The sequence below is a fragment of the Nycticebus coucang genome, chromosome 11, assembly GCF_027406575.1.
Source record: "Nycticebus coucang isolate mNycCou1 chromosome 11, mNycCou1.pri, whole genome shotgun sequence".
NCBI lineage: Eukaryota > Metazoa > Chordata > Mammalia > Primates > Lorisidae > Nycticebus > Nycticebus coucang.
Genome location: NC_069790.1, coordinates 126,835,913 through 126,853,284, shown reverse-complemented (window position 1 = coordinate 126,853,284; position 17,372 = coordinate 126,835,913). Strand labels below are relative to the sequence as shown.

General features: G+C 49.2%; 1 protein-coding gene across 4 annotated transcripts in view; it reads left to right on the top strand.

The window, feature by feature from the left end:
* Positions 1-17,372, top strand: part of PTPRN2 (protein tyrosine phosphatase receptor type N2) — an 834,764-nt gene that overhangs the window by 788,208 nt on the left and 29,184 nt on the right. For all 4 annotated transcript variants that reach the window (XM_053609608.1, XM_053609611.1, XM_053609607.1 and 1 more), the window contains 2 exons: positions 3,996-4,073; positions 16,704-16,823. In XM_053609608.1, coding sequence (XP_053465583.1) covers positions 3,996-4,073; positions 16,704-16,823 — 198 coding nt within the window. The remainder of the gene's footprint in view (positions 1-3,995; positions 4,074-16,703; positions 16,824-17,372) is intronic.

Below are 17,372 nucleotides of genomic sequence, written 5' to 3'. Positions count from 1 at the left end.
AACAAGCTCTATACTTTGGTTACCTATGTACCTGTTACCACTTTCAAAAATCTACAAACAGTCAGCATGGATGAGAAGAACTGATGATTGTCAGACACATCAAATAAAATGATAAAATCAAAAAAAGGCCGAACTCAGGCTAGTTCTCAGAAAATATTTACAACCAAACCTCTGTGTGTATAATTAGGGTTTGTATTCAGTATTTTACTTAAATCTCTGTGCATAAGAATAAAATACAAAAATAAGTTCATAATAGTTCATAAGTCAATCCTCTCCTGATGATCGTCAAAGTTATGATTGTCTAATTACAGTTTATATTCACCGTTTTACTTAGATAAATCTCAACACAAAAGAATAAAACACAAAAATAGTAATAGTTTATAAATCAATCTCTCGTCCCATTGACCAACAAAGCTACAATTTTCCAATAAATTCCCCCCCTAAGACTTGGTATCTGGAAAAGTATCTTGACGACTCAGACCTGGTATGTTTTTGCTTTCCAGAAAGGATTCTGCCAAAGTTGCTTTAGGATAGAAAATGTTAGCAAAGGTGATGCAGAGGTGAGCAGAGTAGAGCTCAGACAGACGGACGGGGTATGCACTCACTCTCACTGAAGGCTTTAGAGCCAGGGACATGACCCTGCCACGGCCCCTGAGTTGGCCAGATTGTCCCTGAGACTATTGGGTCATGGCTGATGGAGGCCAGGACTGGTTTGGTGCAAGACCTGGCCCTGCCTGCACCTGCCCACCAAGTGGCTCAGGGCCGTTGTCTCTCTGAACTCTTCAAGGCTGCAGGACTCAGGCCCGATGGTCTCAACATGCCGATGCTTTATTTTTAAAAATCAGTTTCATTTGGAATATTGGGGGAAATATGGCTAAGTTTTTAGATGCAGATTAGCGTTTCTAAAGATAAAATCAGCCACCCACACCCATTTCATAATTGCCATCCCATAGCTCAAGCAAATCTCTAGGTTGTTTTTTAAACTCTGGGTTTAAAAGTAAGTAGGAACACACCTTATTTGTGTCCTGTTTCATTTTATTTTTCTTAAGAATCAGTCTTCCAAAGGATAATAGATTCAACACAAATAGTTTTCTTTTTCTTAAAAAAAAAATAAAGTAAAATAGTAAAAGCAAAATTATACCGCTTGCCCTCTGACCATCTATTTTCATGAAGTGGAAATGAGTGAACTCAGGTTCTCGGTGCTCCCGGTTTCTCTGGGCGAGGTGTGTCCCTGCAGAGCCCTCCGCCACCTCACCCTTCCAATGCCCAGCCACTCAGCGCCACCAGAAAGCACCTAAACTTGGGGCTCACTGAACCTTCTTTCCCGCATGGTTCACAGAGGAGAGCATAGACTTGTGCTGGCGGCCCAGGCCCCGAACCGCGAGGTGTCTGTCAGTCTCCAGGTCTTCACCAAGGGTTCAGGCATATACTAAGGTGCACTCATGCATGTGTATATGGCCTGCTCACATACACACATGGAGCTCAGAGCAAGCGGTGCTCAGGGCTCGAGGCATCCGACTTGCTCACTCGCCAGCCACCCCCACTTACTGACACTGCCATGGAGATTAATAGACTCTGAGGTCACACTGTGTGTGTGAGAACATAACGCTCATACAAATAGTAAGCATGTTGCAAAGACGTGCAAAATGGCAGGATGGAAGGAGGGGGGTGAAGAGCAGAGGCAAGTGGCCTGGGCCCTGGTGGAGTAGGTGGGGACGGCTTTCCCAGGCCTCCAACACGCTTATCCTGCCTTGAAAATCTTGCATATAGTAAGACTTCTATGTGTTTAGTTAAATGTTTGCTTTGCTTTTATCCACTTAAAGCTGCATGAAACCGTGACAAGGCTCTGGCCGCCTTACACTGTGTGCTTGCCACATGTGCAGAATGCCCAGAATTATTTTCTGTTCAACAGAATGTGCATGGAATGAAATCATTGTAATCATCTTTTGAGCTATTCTTGAGCTGATGACACATCTCACTCACAGGGGTCGTTGTGCTATTCACCGCCTTCCTGGCAGTGGGGTGGGCTGGACTTTGAGGCCCAGCCACTCGCTGCAAGACGGGGCCCCGTGTCCTCTCCAGCCTCCTCCCAGTGTCCATGAATTTCTTTTCTTCTGTCTTAGGCATGTGAGCAGGTGATGGGTTTCAGGAATTCAGAGCACAGTCACAATTCAGACCTATCACCAAAGCCTTCCTGACCCTCCTGAAACCCTGTCCAGATTTTTACTTTTCATCACTTATTTCTCATTTTGAAAACAACTAAATGTGCTAGTTTGAACAGGTTCACAATTTTAAAATGTGTTGCTGTCAAAATTGCTTTTGGCAGAAAAAAGTACATTTGAGAAGGAGGCGGAGTTTTCCTTTTGATGCATAACTATTTTCAGGGAAGAGACAGGGGTCTCTGTAAATAGCTGTCACCCCCAACAAATGCATATTTCAAAAAATCTAAACTCCTTATCTCTGCTAAGCTTTTTTCTACTGAAACATTTTAATTGGGGCTTTCAGTGAGAGTAACATAATTTTACCTGTATTGTGTGTGTTGTGGAGAATTTCAAAACGAGGTCCAGTTTTAATTACGCATCACTAAATCGGATGCACAAAAAGCTTTTCTCCCCGTGCCCCCCGCCCCAGCGAGCTCTGCATTGTTGCTCTGCTAGAATAACTTACATCTGCTCCTTTAGTTCATCCCTCTTCTATGGGAGCATAATTATAAGGTGCACGGGTGCATGCTTCTGTGCTGACAGCCGTCATCTCTGCCACCACGGTGGCTGTGTGCGGACGGGATGGATCAGTGCAGAAGAAACATGCCTCTGCCAACTCCTTCTCAAACCCAAAGTCAGGGCAGCATTTGGAGCACCGCTGGGCCCACGGCTTTCATCCTTGCTGTGGGCTTATAAGTCCATGTGGCTAAAGCATTCTCCTTTTTCACTATGTTGAGAAATGTATTGTTAACAATTATCTTTAAATACGAAGCGTTTAAAATCTTTAATCAAACCCCAGTATCAAAAGAGCTAATTCTAGTTCTAGACAGGAAAGAACAAAGGCGTATATGCGATTCCTCAGCAGCCGTCTTACCCAAAGGGGAGATTCCAGCAGAGCAGCCTCATGCTGTCTTCTGGGGTCGGCCTCTGTGGACCCTCCTGGGACTGTGGGGAAGCGCTGGGGGACAGTAAAGATGACCTGGTATCTCTCTGTCCTTTTCTGGGTGGCCTGGGCTTGCCGCTCGGGGACAGAGCCCAAAACGGCCCTCTGCAAGCTGCTGCAATCCTACCTGCTGCCCAAGGCTTTGTTCTCGTGTTCTGTTTAGTTTTTCCCCTGCTTAGCCAGTCTTTGAATTAAATGTTATAATTAAGGTCTTTTAAGCCAAGCTTCCCCTGCTGGAGCTCACAGGGTGCATTTGGACAAATCCACAAGCCACAAAGCCCACACCGGCAGCCTTTGTTTTCAGCCCCTTGTGTGGCAGGAGAACCAGAACAAGTCCTCAGTTGGGGGAGCCACGGCTCCCACAGAAGCTGCTATCCTGGCTCAGGGCCGCAGATCCAGGCCCAGGCACCTGGCTGTGTCTGAGCCCCCTGCTCGGAATAAACAAAAGCAAAGTGAGGAAGGGACTGTTGACTCCTCTCCCATGATGTGGGCGAGCCTGGCCCCAGGGCCGGGGTGCAGGGTGCCCTCCCCCTTCTCCAGACTGTAGGGCTGCTCCCCGGCAGCACCCGTGATCCTAACAGATGCATTCTCAGCATGGGGTGGACGCAGCACACTGACAAGTGCTGCCGGACCCCGTTGGGCTGCTGGCCTTCATTTCTGTTGGGACTATGGCAGGCTCAGGCTCTAATATGGAAGAGTCCACCAGGGTTTTCTCCTTCCTCAAGAGTCATGTGTTAAGGGGCCTTGGGGGCAGGGAAGACCACCTCCACCGCCCCCTGAACTGGGACTCTACCCGCCACTGTCTTCCTAACTTTCCAGCTAACCCTTGTCTCCTGCCTCTGTCTCTGCAGATGGACCATGACCCGAGAAGCCCTGCGTACATTGCCACCCAGGGGCCCCTTCCTGCTACTGTGGCCGACTTCTGGCAGGTGAATTTTTTTAATTAAAATTTCTTTTTATGAAAAGATCTTAATACGTCAATCATGAATAATGTGTTCGGATTCAAGTAAACCAATTTGGACTTGCTCATCAAATGTTACGTGTGTGTGTGTGTGTGTGTGTCCTTAATTCTTATTATGCATCTTTTTTCAAAACTGGAGTGTAAAAAACTTCCCTTTGAGCTCAGTGGTTAGGGTGCTGGCCACATACACCAAGGCTGGTGGGTTGGAACCCAGCCCAAGCCAGTGACGACAACAACAACAACAAAATAGCCGGGCGTTGTGGGGGGTACCTATTATGTCCCAGCCACTCAGGAGGCTGAGGCAAGAGAATCACTTGAGCCCACGAGTTTGAGGTTGCTGGGAGCTGTGATGCCATAGCACTCTACCAAGGGTAACATAGTGAGACTCTGTCTCAAAAAAAAAAGAAAAAAAGAGCGAGAGAGTTAATGCTTTCTAGAGCTTTACTTTTTAGTCATTTTACAATTTCATTTTATTAAATAGGGAAAGTTAGTAAATATTAAAATTGTTTTATTCAAATGTGCCCTCTTACTTATTGTTTTATTCTCATAAAGGTAAAATGTGGTGCTCACATCCTAGTTCACCTTCTCAGTGGACTCCCTATAATGCATCTCTTTGTATCCAGCATGGTCCTAGGTCACCCAGACGGAGGTCAGACCTTCTAGCTGAGGTCAGAGGTCAGACCTTCCAGCTGAGGTCAGAGCTCAGACCTTCCAGCTGAGGTCAGTAGTCGGGGCAAGGTCTTCCTTGCCTTTCCCTCCCTGCCCCCAGCATCAGCCCCGGGGAGGCTACACAGGACTGGATTTTGAAAAGTGTCCCTATGAGGGGTTGCCCAGCAGTAAGGCTCCACTCTTATTCGGAAGCAGTGATAACTCCTGGCTGAACCCTCCAGGTGTCCCCAGACCCTGGCTGCAAGGCTGCCCTGAGGGGATGGAGCTGAGGACCAAAGTGTGGAAAGAACAGAAAAGCCAGTGGCAGAGCCTGGAGACTGCAGGCAGGGGGTGCCAACATCCAGCTTCCTGGCACAGGGGTTACGACTAAAGGCCAGAAAGTGACCTGTTCTCCAGGACCTTCCTCGTCCCTTACCCTCATGTTCCCTCTCCAGCTTCCTTGTCAACGCTCTCCGGACTCCTCCAAGAGAGGGAAATATTCCTCGCCCTGCACTGGAGAACAGTCTCTGTAGAGGTTTTCTGGAAAAGTCTGCAGAGGACCAGACTTACCGAGGGCTGCTGAGTACCTCATGACATACTAATTAACGCTCGGGTGCTGCCCACTTCATGGGCGTGGCAGAGGGGTACTCAGGAGTCACCTAATTCATCCAAACCAGCAAGGGTGGGACCAAGGTTCGAAACATGTTGGAATGGCCACCTGCTTTTCTACCCACCTATGTCTTCTTGCTACTGGGGGAAAAACTAGACGGAATCACTGAGTCACCTTGTTGAAACCTGTGATCGCGGCATAGAACCAGGGACCTCTGACATTGGAATGGTTTTGCGGACTCCTTGGTGCTACCCCCACAGGGGCTCCAGTTCTCCCCATGTCTCACCTGCAGAGAGCTGTCCAGCCTGGGGAGAAGCCACAGCCACAGACAGCTGGGGCCCCTTGAGCTGCATCGTCCGGGGCAACTCTGCATGGCAGGGGACTCTTCCCCCAACCAACACACAGCTGTCTCCTTGAGCCATAAACCCAAGAGGCCCAGCCCTGCTCCTGGCACGAAACCTGAGGGTCCCACCCGAGTCTTTCTACTCTCCAGGATAGGGCACGGCATCCTACAGGGGCCTACAGGACCTGGTGCCCTCATTGTGTGTGGTGCTGAGGGCTCCCAGCATGAGTTCTTTCATCTGTGCTAGTGCCAGACCTCCACCACCAGCTCCAATTTCATCGCTCCTCTCTCCCAGGATTGGGCTTCTCGAGGGCACATCCACACTGAACCACGATCATCTGCATCTGCTGACCACTGAGCGTGCACTAGATCCTGTGTGAAGAGTTTCGAGTGTTCACATATGGTCTCGGGGACCCTTGAGACTCTCAGGCTCAGAATTTGCCCACATTCAGGCGGCTGATAAATAAAAGGATGATCTTCCTTACTGCTGGGTGCAGATAGTTGCCATCAGAGGCAACTTGATCAATATTTACAAGTTATGAGACATGTTAGAGAGATTGTCAAGGAGTGTACATTCTTGAAAGGGGAAGAAAACATCTCTAAATGAAATAACTAAAGAAAAACTTTAAGGCGGATGAAGTGCCAGGTAGGTGGAGACTCTCCTCAGTCAGCAGCGGGATTGACAGCTCTGAGAAGAACCAGTGCTGAGATGGGGGTGCTGCAGCTGCGTGCCTGGCCCTCCCAGGTGTCCCTGTGTACATGAGGCCGGCAGAGCCCTGAGATGCATCGCCTCATGTCGTCAGCCTCCTTGGGGAGCCCTGCATCCATGCAGGACATGCTTGGAGGCACCCTGCCCTTGCCCCATTGGGGGAGCAGAATTGGAGAGACTGGCCACTCAGTTCAGCTGATGGGCGGCCTCTGACCATGTGCTCCGAAGGTCAGCCTCGGCTACCTCACTTCTCATAGAGCAAATGCCCCAGAGGTTCTGAGAGACCCTGCCCGAGGCCCTAACTGCTAGCACCCATGTTGCTCAGCAGTCCTTGGTGGGAAAAGGGTGGAGGGTAATGCACCACCCATCTCAACCTCCCTGTCAGTTGTCACATGGCCTTCCCCTGCAAGGAGCGGGGGGCCATCTGTCTCCAAAATTCTCTCCTCTTACAAAGGCACCAGGCACTGGATGTGGAATCCACCCTGACCTACAGAACCCACCTTCACTTGGCTTGTCTGCGAAGACGTTCTCTCCAAACCAGGCCAGCGGCCCAGGATCCAATGGACGTGACTGGTGCAGGCACACTATTCTGCATAGTACAGGGCCAGAGAAATCAGTGACCCAGGCCTATGAGCATCTGTGGTCAGGAGACCACCCACAGGAGCCCAGAGAGGGTTCTGGAGGGCAGGGCAGGGAGCAGGAGGTGGGAGGTTGGCAGTGAGCATCAGTAAGTCCATCCCAGGCACCTGCACCCCTGCAGAGCTCACAGTGCCCTCCCGCCTCCACACAGGCCACGGCAACTGGCAGATCCAGACTATGCCCATGAGCCGCCCAACGTCGCAGGCTAATGTGGGGAAATCTTTCCCTAAGTACACTTCATGCATTTTCAAAATTTTATTTCTAAAACTGTGACTCGCATTTTAAATTCTTAAAAATAAATTTATGACAGAAAGGAAGATAAAGCTCACGTTAACTACCTGGCTGAGTGTCCCTGAACGGTTGCAGGGAAGACCTGACACAGATCTGCAGAAGTCAGAGTTAAGGTTCAGAAATCAGTTTGGCTAAAACAGGGCAAAATGGCATAGAAATTACTTTTTTTGTTTTTAAGAAATAATACCCAGTCAGGGGAGTCATTTCATCATATACATACTTCTCTGAAAAAAATGCAATATTTGAAGTCATGCTCAGATCCTGGAAACGTTTCTTCATCCTCTCTGCTGGTCAAGCCATGTTGGGAGTATATGCGTTCAGTTCCAGGATCATAATTTCATTTTAAAAATGAAAACAAACCAGAAAGTTCTGTGGAAACTGCCATGTGGAAAGAGCTCTGAAACCACAGAGGGAAGCACCACCCTCAGAAGGGAGTGTCCTGCAGGGAGCGTGGTCTGGGGCCAGGGCGCTCTGTCCTGCACAGGCTGCGGTCGACCTGGACGCCACACGGGGACTGGCCTTGACTGGCATCTAGACAGGGCAGCACCTTGTGACTTTCTCCCTGGAATCGTGAGCCCTGTTCTTTACATCTTGAGGATGGTTTATACTCTGATGAACTCCAAGCAAGGATCGGCAGTTTGGCTTTGAGATTCTACTTATTTGTCCAGGACTTCAGAATAATTTCCAGGAAGAGCCTGCCCCTAAGGCCCAGCCCCTGGCTCCCCCACCTTACACTGTTCGGGAGCTTGGATGTCTGAGGAAGGGGAGGGACAGGTCAGCCGTCCACTCTTCCAGTCCCTGCAGACGTCAGGCCACCTTACATCTCTGCCAGAAAGGGCCACTGTGAGCAAGAGGCCAACACGCACCAGTGTGACAGGGGACATTGACATCCAGATCAACATGAAGATGGGAGAGGGGAGGCAGAAAGGAAAGAGGATCTAGTGAGCCCCAACTGTATGCTGGACCCCGCAGGTGAAGAGAAAAGAGCATATAATGAGCCCCGACTGTATGCTGGATCTGCAGGCAAAGAGAAAAGAGCATCTGCTGAGCCCCAACTGTACACTGGACCCCGCAGGCACCTATGACAAGTAACCCCATGCGACCTGCCTTCTGGCCCCAAGTACATACCATGAGCCTCACGTCCCCTCGACTGCAGGCAGATCTGGGAAGGGAAAGGAGGCACAGGTCGCTGGGGCTGGGGCAGAATCAGGGCTATTGACTAAAGGGGACAGTCAGTCTGGGAAGATGAGGATGTTCTCGAGATGGACGGTGCAGCAGCTGCACAGTGTTGTGGATGTGCTGGGAACCGCCACGCTGTGCCCTGAGAAGCGCCGTTGTGTGTGCGTGTCTGTGCTGCAATTTACAAATACACAAGGTATCCCGGAAGTCAACATGCACAGGGAAAATGGGAAAGTGTAGCTAAAGGCATCTTTATTTGCAAAATAGTCACTGCAAAATTTTACAAAATACTCTCTACAAGTTTGCCAGCCACCCTTTGTAAAATTGTGTACATATACATACACTTATATATAGATATCTATATATATATATTTATAGATATATATATATTTATAGATATATATAGATATCTCAAGAGCCTGATTCTACCCAGGAAGACACTGAGGCCCAAGAGCCTCACTGACCAGGCAGGTCCCCACAGCGGGCTGGAGGCAGAACGCACTCTAAACCCACACCTCTGTAACTCGAGTGTTTCTTACTACACCACCTGACTTAAAAATGAAGACGGTGCCATGATGGGAGAAGGGGTCATTGACAAGCACATCTCTCTATGTAGAGAAGAAAGACCCTTCTTCTTCTTTAAGTGGGGACTGCCAGGCTTTACAGAGCAAACGTCGTTTATTCTCAAAGTGCAGAACATATAAAAATCATACTCTTCAAGGATGTGAGAGGAGTTGAAGCTCACGAGGCAGTTTTCCCCCACAGAATGCACCCGCCTGCACTGGGCGCAGAGCCTTTAGTGTGCCCTACGGGGCTGACGTGGCCAAGTGAGACATGATGGTGAATAAGTCTCTGCAGGTGTGTGAGAGTCAGGGCACGTAGTGGGCAGCTGGACAGGCCAGGCAGGGAGGGACCTGGAGAATCCTCAGGGCTGCGAGGTCATGGGGGCCCTAGCCATGCACCTTCCTCCACATCCTGTTCCCAGCAGCCCATGTCACCCTCAGGAGCTGGCTCTCTGACACCCTCCTTTCCTAGGTGCAGAAAGAGCTTGTCTTGTGGTAGTGGCTCTGTGTGGCGCCCACACCCAAGGCGTGCCACACTCGTCTCTAAACAAGTTCAGGCCACATGGCCCACCACGTCCAGGTGCATAATGAGTGTTTGCAGGAGTTAAATGCAATCCGGAGACGTGGAGTCGCTAGCCCTGGAGACAGAGGTACCTCAGCCCCAGAATTGCGGCAGTCACCCAGGACTCAGAAGTCTGCACACCCCGCTCACCAAGACTGTCCAAACCAAGAAGAAAACTTGCTTTCCTAGCCCTGCCCACGTTTTGTGAAAACAGGCTGACTTCTCGTGGGAATCGGAGCCTACATTCCTCGCTGGCCCAGGGAGGTGCAGACCCCACTGGCAGCAGCTAGACCTGAGGGGAGCCGGCAGGGCTGCTGGGGCCTCACCTGTGCGGATTGCAGGAACGTCCACCTGTCTGTTATCTTTGCTGCAAGGGCCTACAGTGGCCACCGTGGTCCAGGCAGAGGCAGGGCGGGAAGGTGTCTGCCCCAGTTCCACAGTGTGTCCCTGTCTGGGCAGGCCATCCAGATCAGAGCCTTGGAGAACCAAATCTCAGAGCATCCAGAGATGGCCTTGGCCTCCCTCAGTGGCCGGACCTTTAAATCCCCCAAGTCGCCATCAGCTCAGCTGGAGCTGGTTCACGGCCTCCAGGCAACCGCAGCCAGGTCACGTCTCCTCAGCCAGTGGTGTCCAGGGCAGCCCCTGCCTCAGCGTCTCCGTCCTCAGTAGCTGCCGTCCAGGCTGGGGCGTGGTATCTGGTTGGGAGGGATAGTTCCCAGCGCTGTAGCGACTCCCTTTGGGTTGGCCTTTTACCCTTTGGCCGTGACCATGGCAGAGATGCTCAGACTTCATTGACTCAGAACAGGGAGGTTTACTCAAGGAGCCCCACTAACTTACAGACTGGTCGCTATTAAAGCACATTAATTATTAAAATAAAGGAAACACAAGGATTGTGTTAATTCTTAGCTAATTTCTTAGGAAGAACTTTATTTCCATGGTTTGTATGTACTTAAACAATATGCCCTGGATTTTCCAAGACATTTTATTTCAGATGTTTAGTCTTGCTGGATTTTGTGTAGGTAAATCCACACACCATTAAAGGTGAAAGAAAACTTTGCTCCGGTCACCTTATCTGGATCAGCATTTGAAAATGATGGTCTCCAAAGCTGTATCCAAGATTGTGCTTGGTGGCTGATGCAGTACCAAGGAAACAAGGCCTCTTGCCACACATGCGAAAGGTTAAAATTAGGTGAAAAATACTTGAGCATCTTTGTTAGCTGATTTTATCCCCTTCCGCCTCCCACACACAAGTGTCCCATGCACTATTTTTTTTCTCTAATTTATTTCAGACCACACAGTTACAGTTTGTTGACATCTCCAAGATCCTAAGGAATAAACACGTGTGCTCTTAAGGCTCATTGATCAACTCTCTGTTCTTTTAAATGTATCCAACATCTTTATTACAGGGCCTGGGTTTACCTCTTTTCCACCTGTGAGAATTTTACTCAGAAATGAGTCATGTGGTCAGAATTTTGGGGAGGAAAAGCCTTCCTCATGTATCAGCAGCTTTAACATGAGGCAAACAGTTAATAAGCTCATTAAAAAAGTAATAATACTTTACATGTAAGCAAGTTTGGGGAGGACTTCTGCCGTGCAAGCCTTTGGTGGAATTTTCTTCGTGTTGTCTCCTATCACATGAATATTCAGATGGTCTCTTTTTAAAATATGTATTGTTTTCAGCTAAGCCGCTACTATAATAACTCTCTGAGCTAGATGCCTTGGAGAGTAGAAACAGCACCAGAGGAAGATCTGTTCTGTAGGCGATGACAGAGGAAACAGACAGGACTAGAGGGTAGGGAGGGACACAGCCCCAGCTCCCGAGACGGGGAGCTTCCCTGCCTGTTGTGAGAAATGGCCTGATGGCCACTGTCTCAGATTGGTCCTCTTTCCCTTAAGGTGTCTTTGTGGTGCCTCAGACAGGTTTTTTAAAGGTACACACACACACAGAGACAGACTATTACTGCGCCAAGCACACCAGCCTGTCTCCTCATGTGCGCAAGAACTCCAGAAACCTGCCTCGGCAGATGCCCAGAGTGTGACACATTGTTGAGACAGTCACCGTGCGGAGTGCCAAGCCTCTAGAGCTCACTCACCTTACAACTTAGCGTTTGCACCTTTGGTCCATAGCACCCCAGTAACACCCTCCACTCTATCTCTGAGTTTGACGTTTTCCATTTGAGGGAGACTGCGTGGCATTCGTCTTTCTGTGCCAGCCCATCTCATTGGTGTCGTCTCCTCTGGCTTGTCCGTGGACTTGGAAATGGCAGGAATTCCTTTTCTAAGTCTGAGTGATATTCCATCCTGCAAACAAGCCGCTTCTCCCCATTCACTCGCACATGGACACTGGGGTGGAGTCCACGTCTTGGCTGCTGTGAACAGCCCCACGCTCAACACGGGAGTGCAGACGTGTGTCCAACACACTGTGGACAAAGTTCCCTGAAAATGAATTGAGAGGAAAGAGACTTTATTCCCGTGAAGACTTTGTGAAGCAGGAGACACAGCCTTTCGTGTAAAATGAAGATGTGTTCTGGAAAACAAAGGAAAGCTCGTTTTTTTGTTGTTTTTTTGTAGAAACAGAGTCTCACTTTGTCACCCTGGCTAGAGTGCTGTGGCACCACACAGCTCACAGCAACCTCCAACTCCTGGGCTTAGGCGATTCTCTTGCCTTGGCCTTCTGAATAGCTGGGACTATAGGTGCCCACCACAACACCCGGCTATTTTTTTGTTGTTGCAGTTTGGCCGGGGCTGGGTTTGAACCCGCCACCCTCCGTATATGGGGCTAGCGCCCTACCCACTGAGCCACAGGCGCCGCCTGAAAAGCTTATAATTTATAGAGACAGTTCCCACCTGGTTCCCACACAGGTCCACTCAAGCAAATGAAAGATTCAAACTCTGAGTTACAATTGGTCAAGGCAGAAACAGTTGACTGGTCCAGGCGGGAACAGAAACAGGCAGCTGGGGAGGTTGCAGCTGTGTGAGTTCTCAGGCAGCAGAGCATATGTGTGGTCTCCAGCCAGCAGGCCTCTCTGACCAGCAGGCCCCAGAGCACATGAGTGGTCTCTGACCAGCAGGCCCCAAGGCACATGAGTGGTCTCTGACCAGCAGGCCCCAGGGCACATGAGTGGTCTCTGACCAGTAGGCCCCAGGGCACAGGAGTGATCTCCAGCTGGCAGGCCCCGGGGGGCCTGTGACTTGTTTCAGGTCCTGGGAGCTGCTCAGAATCATCTCACAGGATTGGCCCATTCAGGGCCTGCCTTACTGTTTCCGTTCCTTCGAGGACATGCCTGGAAGTGGGATTGCTCTCTCATATGATAGTTTCATTTTTAATTTTTCCAAGAATCTCTATACTGTTTTCCTTAACGGCTGCACCAGCTCACATTTCCACCAGCAGTGTGCAGGGCTCCCTTTTCTCCACATCCTCGGCAGCACGTGTTAGCCCTTTTGGAGAACGCCCACCTCGCCGGGTGAAGTGGTATCTCGCTGTGGCTTTGATTGGCATTTCCCATCCTTGGTGACACTGGGCACCTCTCCCTGTGCCTCGTGTGTCTTCTGTGGAGAAATGTGCATGAAGGTCTTTTGCCCATTTTTAAGTCAGGTTATTTGATTTTTATTTGCTTGTTAAATACTTAGTATCCAAAAACAACTTCTAGTGAAGAGACCCTGGGTTTCTTTCTCTCTGCTTTGGCTGTTTTGATTGACTTTGATATGAAACTTTTACCTGGAGTCGACATTGTTCAACACCTCCAGGTGGCTGGATTAAGGGAGTGATATAGCAACAGGCAGGCCAGTTTTCTAGGGCTGATGTAACAAAATACCACAAACTAGATGGCTTAAAGCAACAGAAAAGTGTGCTCTCACAGTCTGGAAACCGGAAGTCTGGAATCAAGGTGTTCCCCAGCCACACTCCCTCTGGAGCCCCCGGGGAGGACTCTTCCGGCCTCTCCCAGTGGGGCAGGGGGCCGCCATATCCTCTGGCTGTGGCCACATCGCTGCTGCTTCTGACTGTCTCTCAGGGCATCTCCTCTGGGGTCTGTGCCTCTGAGTGGTGATTCCCCCAACTTTTCAGGGCACGGTCAGATTAGGTTAGACCCACTCTCTTCAAGTATAATCTCATCTTAACTTGACTGCTGCTGCAAAGATTGTTTCCAAACACTCTCCTCTACATGGGTGTGAGAGCCAGGACTCCAGCACATGCCCTGAGGACACAGCCCAGCCCCAGACACAGAGCTGTCCAGCTTTTGCAATCAGCAGGCAGCAAACTCGAGCACTTAGATCAAGCAGCAGCCTTGGTTGCACTTCCTGTCACTGGGGCCAGCTGAGTCACTACATTTTAATTTTCTCAATTGCTTGCTGCCAATACAGAAGACCCCATTCCAAGCTGGCATGACTGCGGCTGTCACCATGAGTTTCTGGGCTGTGTCACTGGTGAGTAAGTGAAGATGGGGTGGCCCGTTGGGCTTGGCAACAGGTGGCCATGCTGTTTTAGGCCAGCCAAGAGCCACCGGGCTGCCCACACCCCCAGCGAAGACATCAGTGGGACTAAGGGGCTGCAGAAGCTACTCACTTGCCTGCCCCAGGTGTGCGGGGTGCTAACATTTAGGGCCGTGGAGGGGGACTTCAGAGGAGCAAGGCCGGTGCATTTGGGAAGAAACTCACAGAAAAGGGAGCTTCAAATCTTCTCTGAAGCTCAGCACCTGTAACTCCCTCTGAGACCTGTACTCACAGTTTGTTTTTAATCTGTGTTGGTTACTTTTGCTTTGGTCTCAGGATGGAGACACCTGCTTTATGTCTGGAGAGCGCCATGGGTGGCTACAGGGCGCTGTGACACATTGTGGCTGGGTTGGGTAGTCCCCTTGGAATCTCCAGCCACGTGCCCACCACATCACAGGTGCTCAATTAGTATGTCAAACAAGTAGATGGCCACAGATGCTATATTTTCAGATACTTAACCATACTGAAAATGCTACAAATTTCCATTTCTGAAATTCAGCAGTACAGGACTTTAATTTTGTAAACTGCCTATTCCAATGACCTGCACCAAGATTAATTAGGGACTTGGGGTCATTATATAATTCCTGGAAGAGACAGTTTCAGATTTATCAAAGATTGTCTCACAAATACCGCCTTCCTGTGTTTTGCCTATAGACAAAGACCAAGCCAAAGAGAAAGAAAACAGTGAAACTTTCTCTGTTTAGAAATTGAACGTTGGTTGACTGGAATTTTTGCTCACATTCTATTTTCCCACCAAAATCCAAAGTAAATTTTGTTCTTGGCATTCTGAGGTTAAGCTGTCTAGGCCCTGCAGGTGAAGGCAGTCAGGAGTCAGTTCCCTCTAGAGTGGGTCCTGTGCAGGGATCCAAGGGACACGTGACGAGGGACCCAGACTCTGGGCAGCTTGTGATGCTGCCGGTGCCCAATCGGGCTGCCTGTTTGTTCCATTTAGTAAATTCTCCTCTCTGCTTTTGTACACAGTGACCTAAAAAGAAGTATTATTATTCCCCAGGGTGCCCTTGGGATTGTTTGTTTAAATTAAGTTTCATTTGGATTTAATCTTAACCAAACCTTTGGAGAGCAGGGGAGGCGGCCCGGATGAAGTGCTATGTGTGTGCCAATGAGCACGGCGGCCCCAGCACAGGCCGCGCACGGGGCCTGGTAATGTCACACTTGGGTGGCGCGGGCAGAGCTGGTGATCAGTTTATGGCCTAGATCATTGCATTTTTATTACACTCATAAAATCTGTGTTTTTCCTCATTTTCATAATGACTTCAGTGAGCTTCTCCACCTTCTAAAGGCACATTAAATCGTTATGTGGGGGAGCACCAACGTGGCGAGCAGGTTAGAAAGCCTGAAAAGCTTAAAGCAAGAAACACGTTTTGAATTCTCATCTTACTGCTGGGGTGGCACTAACGAAAAAGAAAGAACCGAAGTTGAGCATAATTCATATTTATTTGTGGGGATTTTTTGCAAACACTTCAGCAGGTTCCATTAAATTCCAATATAAGTGATCCACAAATGAGCTGCCTTAAGGATATTGACTATTTCTACCACCTGGGACTGTAAATCAGTGTTAAAAGAGGAAAATACTGTGCTCATGTCTGACTTTTAAAATATAATCTCAAGAAGAATTTAATCACATGCACCGTGATAAGAAAGCATTTTATATTTGAGATATGTATATTTTTTAAGTAACAAGATCTTAGATTTTTATATCTGTATTTAAAAGAATTAGAAGCCCTGACAGATACCAAATTTACATCTAAATGCCATTTCTTATAATATTTCTGTGATGTTAATGAACCCATTGCAGAAAGAATAGACCCCTCTTCAGTCTGTAATTTAATATGCTAATAAAAGGCTACAAATGCTACATCAGTGTGCCCGCAGAATTAATGGTTCTTAGCAATTACGCTGTAAGTATTAACGTGTAGGTTTATTGCAGCAAAGTTGTAAGTTGTGTTTGCAAAGAAGTTCATCTGGAGGACGTCTGTGTGGTTGTCATTTCCCCGGGTGTGAGTGTGCACTCAAGTCCAGTGTGCCCGGCAGCTGCTTCAACGGGGCAGTTAGGAATTAGGTGGTTTTGGGTTTGCTTTAACTCAAATGGTGCTGCGATGTGTGGGTGTAAGTGAATGAAATCCCAGCAGAAAATGTTGCTTACTGTGATGTCCCTTGAAAGAAACCTTTAGAAGGTGCAGTTTCACAAAGCAGAGTGTCTCTCTCACCTACAAAATATGCCAACTGCAGAAAGCACAGCCACCCTCCCTTTCAGCTGCAAGGAAGCGGTTTTACGTGGCATCAGCCTGCGCTGCTCGGTGTCGACTTAGGAAAGTCTCTTCAAGTCGGGAAGCCGGCTGAACAGGGAACGGAGGTGGTCGTGAACAGTGTGCAATGCACTCACGGGGCTTTTTTAACATTTCATGGAACGAGCAAACTCTGGGGCCAATGTCTTCAGAGACGTGCCAGTGGCTGTGGGAAACATGTCCAATGAAAATGAAATGAATTTTCTCTAAAAGGAATAAATCTGACCGTGCCACACACACGGCCTCTCTGTCCGCAGATGGTGTGGGAAAGCGGCTGTGCAGTCATCGTCATGCTGGCCCCACTCTCGGAGAACGGCGTCAGGCAGTGCCACCACTACTGGCCAGACGAAGGCTCCAACCTCTACCACGTCTACGAGGTACTTAGAGGATAGCCCTGCCTGGGCCGGGCCGGCCTCCAACCGTCCCCATTTGCACAGAGCCCGCACACCCAGCAGCACAGCCCTATGTAGGGGCAGTCAGCCTCCTGCTCTCAGAGGGAGCAAAGCCCAGGAGACACAGGTGCCCAGACGGTCGTGGGGCTGTGAATTGTGCCCTGGGTAAACAGTGTGGTTTCCATTTTTTTAATTTTATAAATCCAGATGCTAACAGAATAAAAAAGCCCTGCCTGCCAGCATGGTCCTGGTCCCACGTACCCAGAGCAGGCTAAGTGGGCCCACACTTCCCCAGAGGCCTGCCATTCCTCTGACGAGTATGATCCTGCTGCCCCTTAGAGCTCTGTTTCTGCTCAATCTGGCCTTTCTATCCGGGGGCAACTGGCTAACAAGTCTATCTCTCTTGCTAGATTTCCACCCCTCATCAAGCAGGAACTAAATTCAGACATTTGCATGAGTGCTCAGACACATCCTGGTGTTCCATTCTGCATTGCACTAGTCAGAATGCCCAAGTCCCCAGGAGGAAATAAGTTA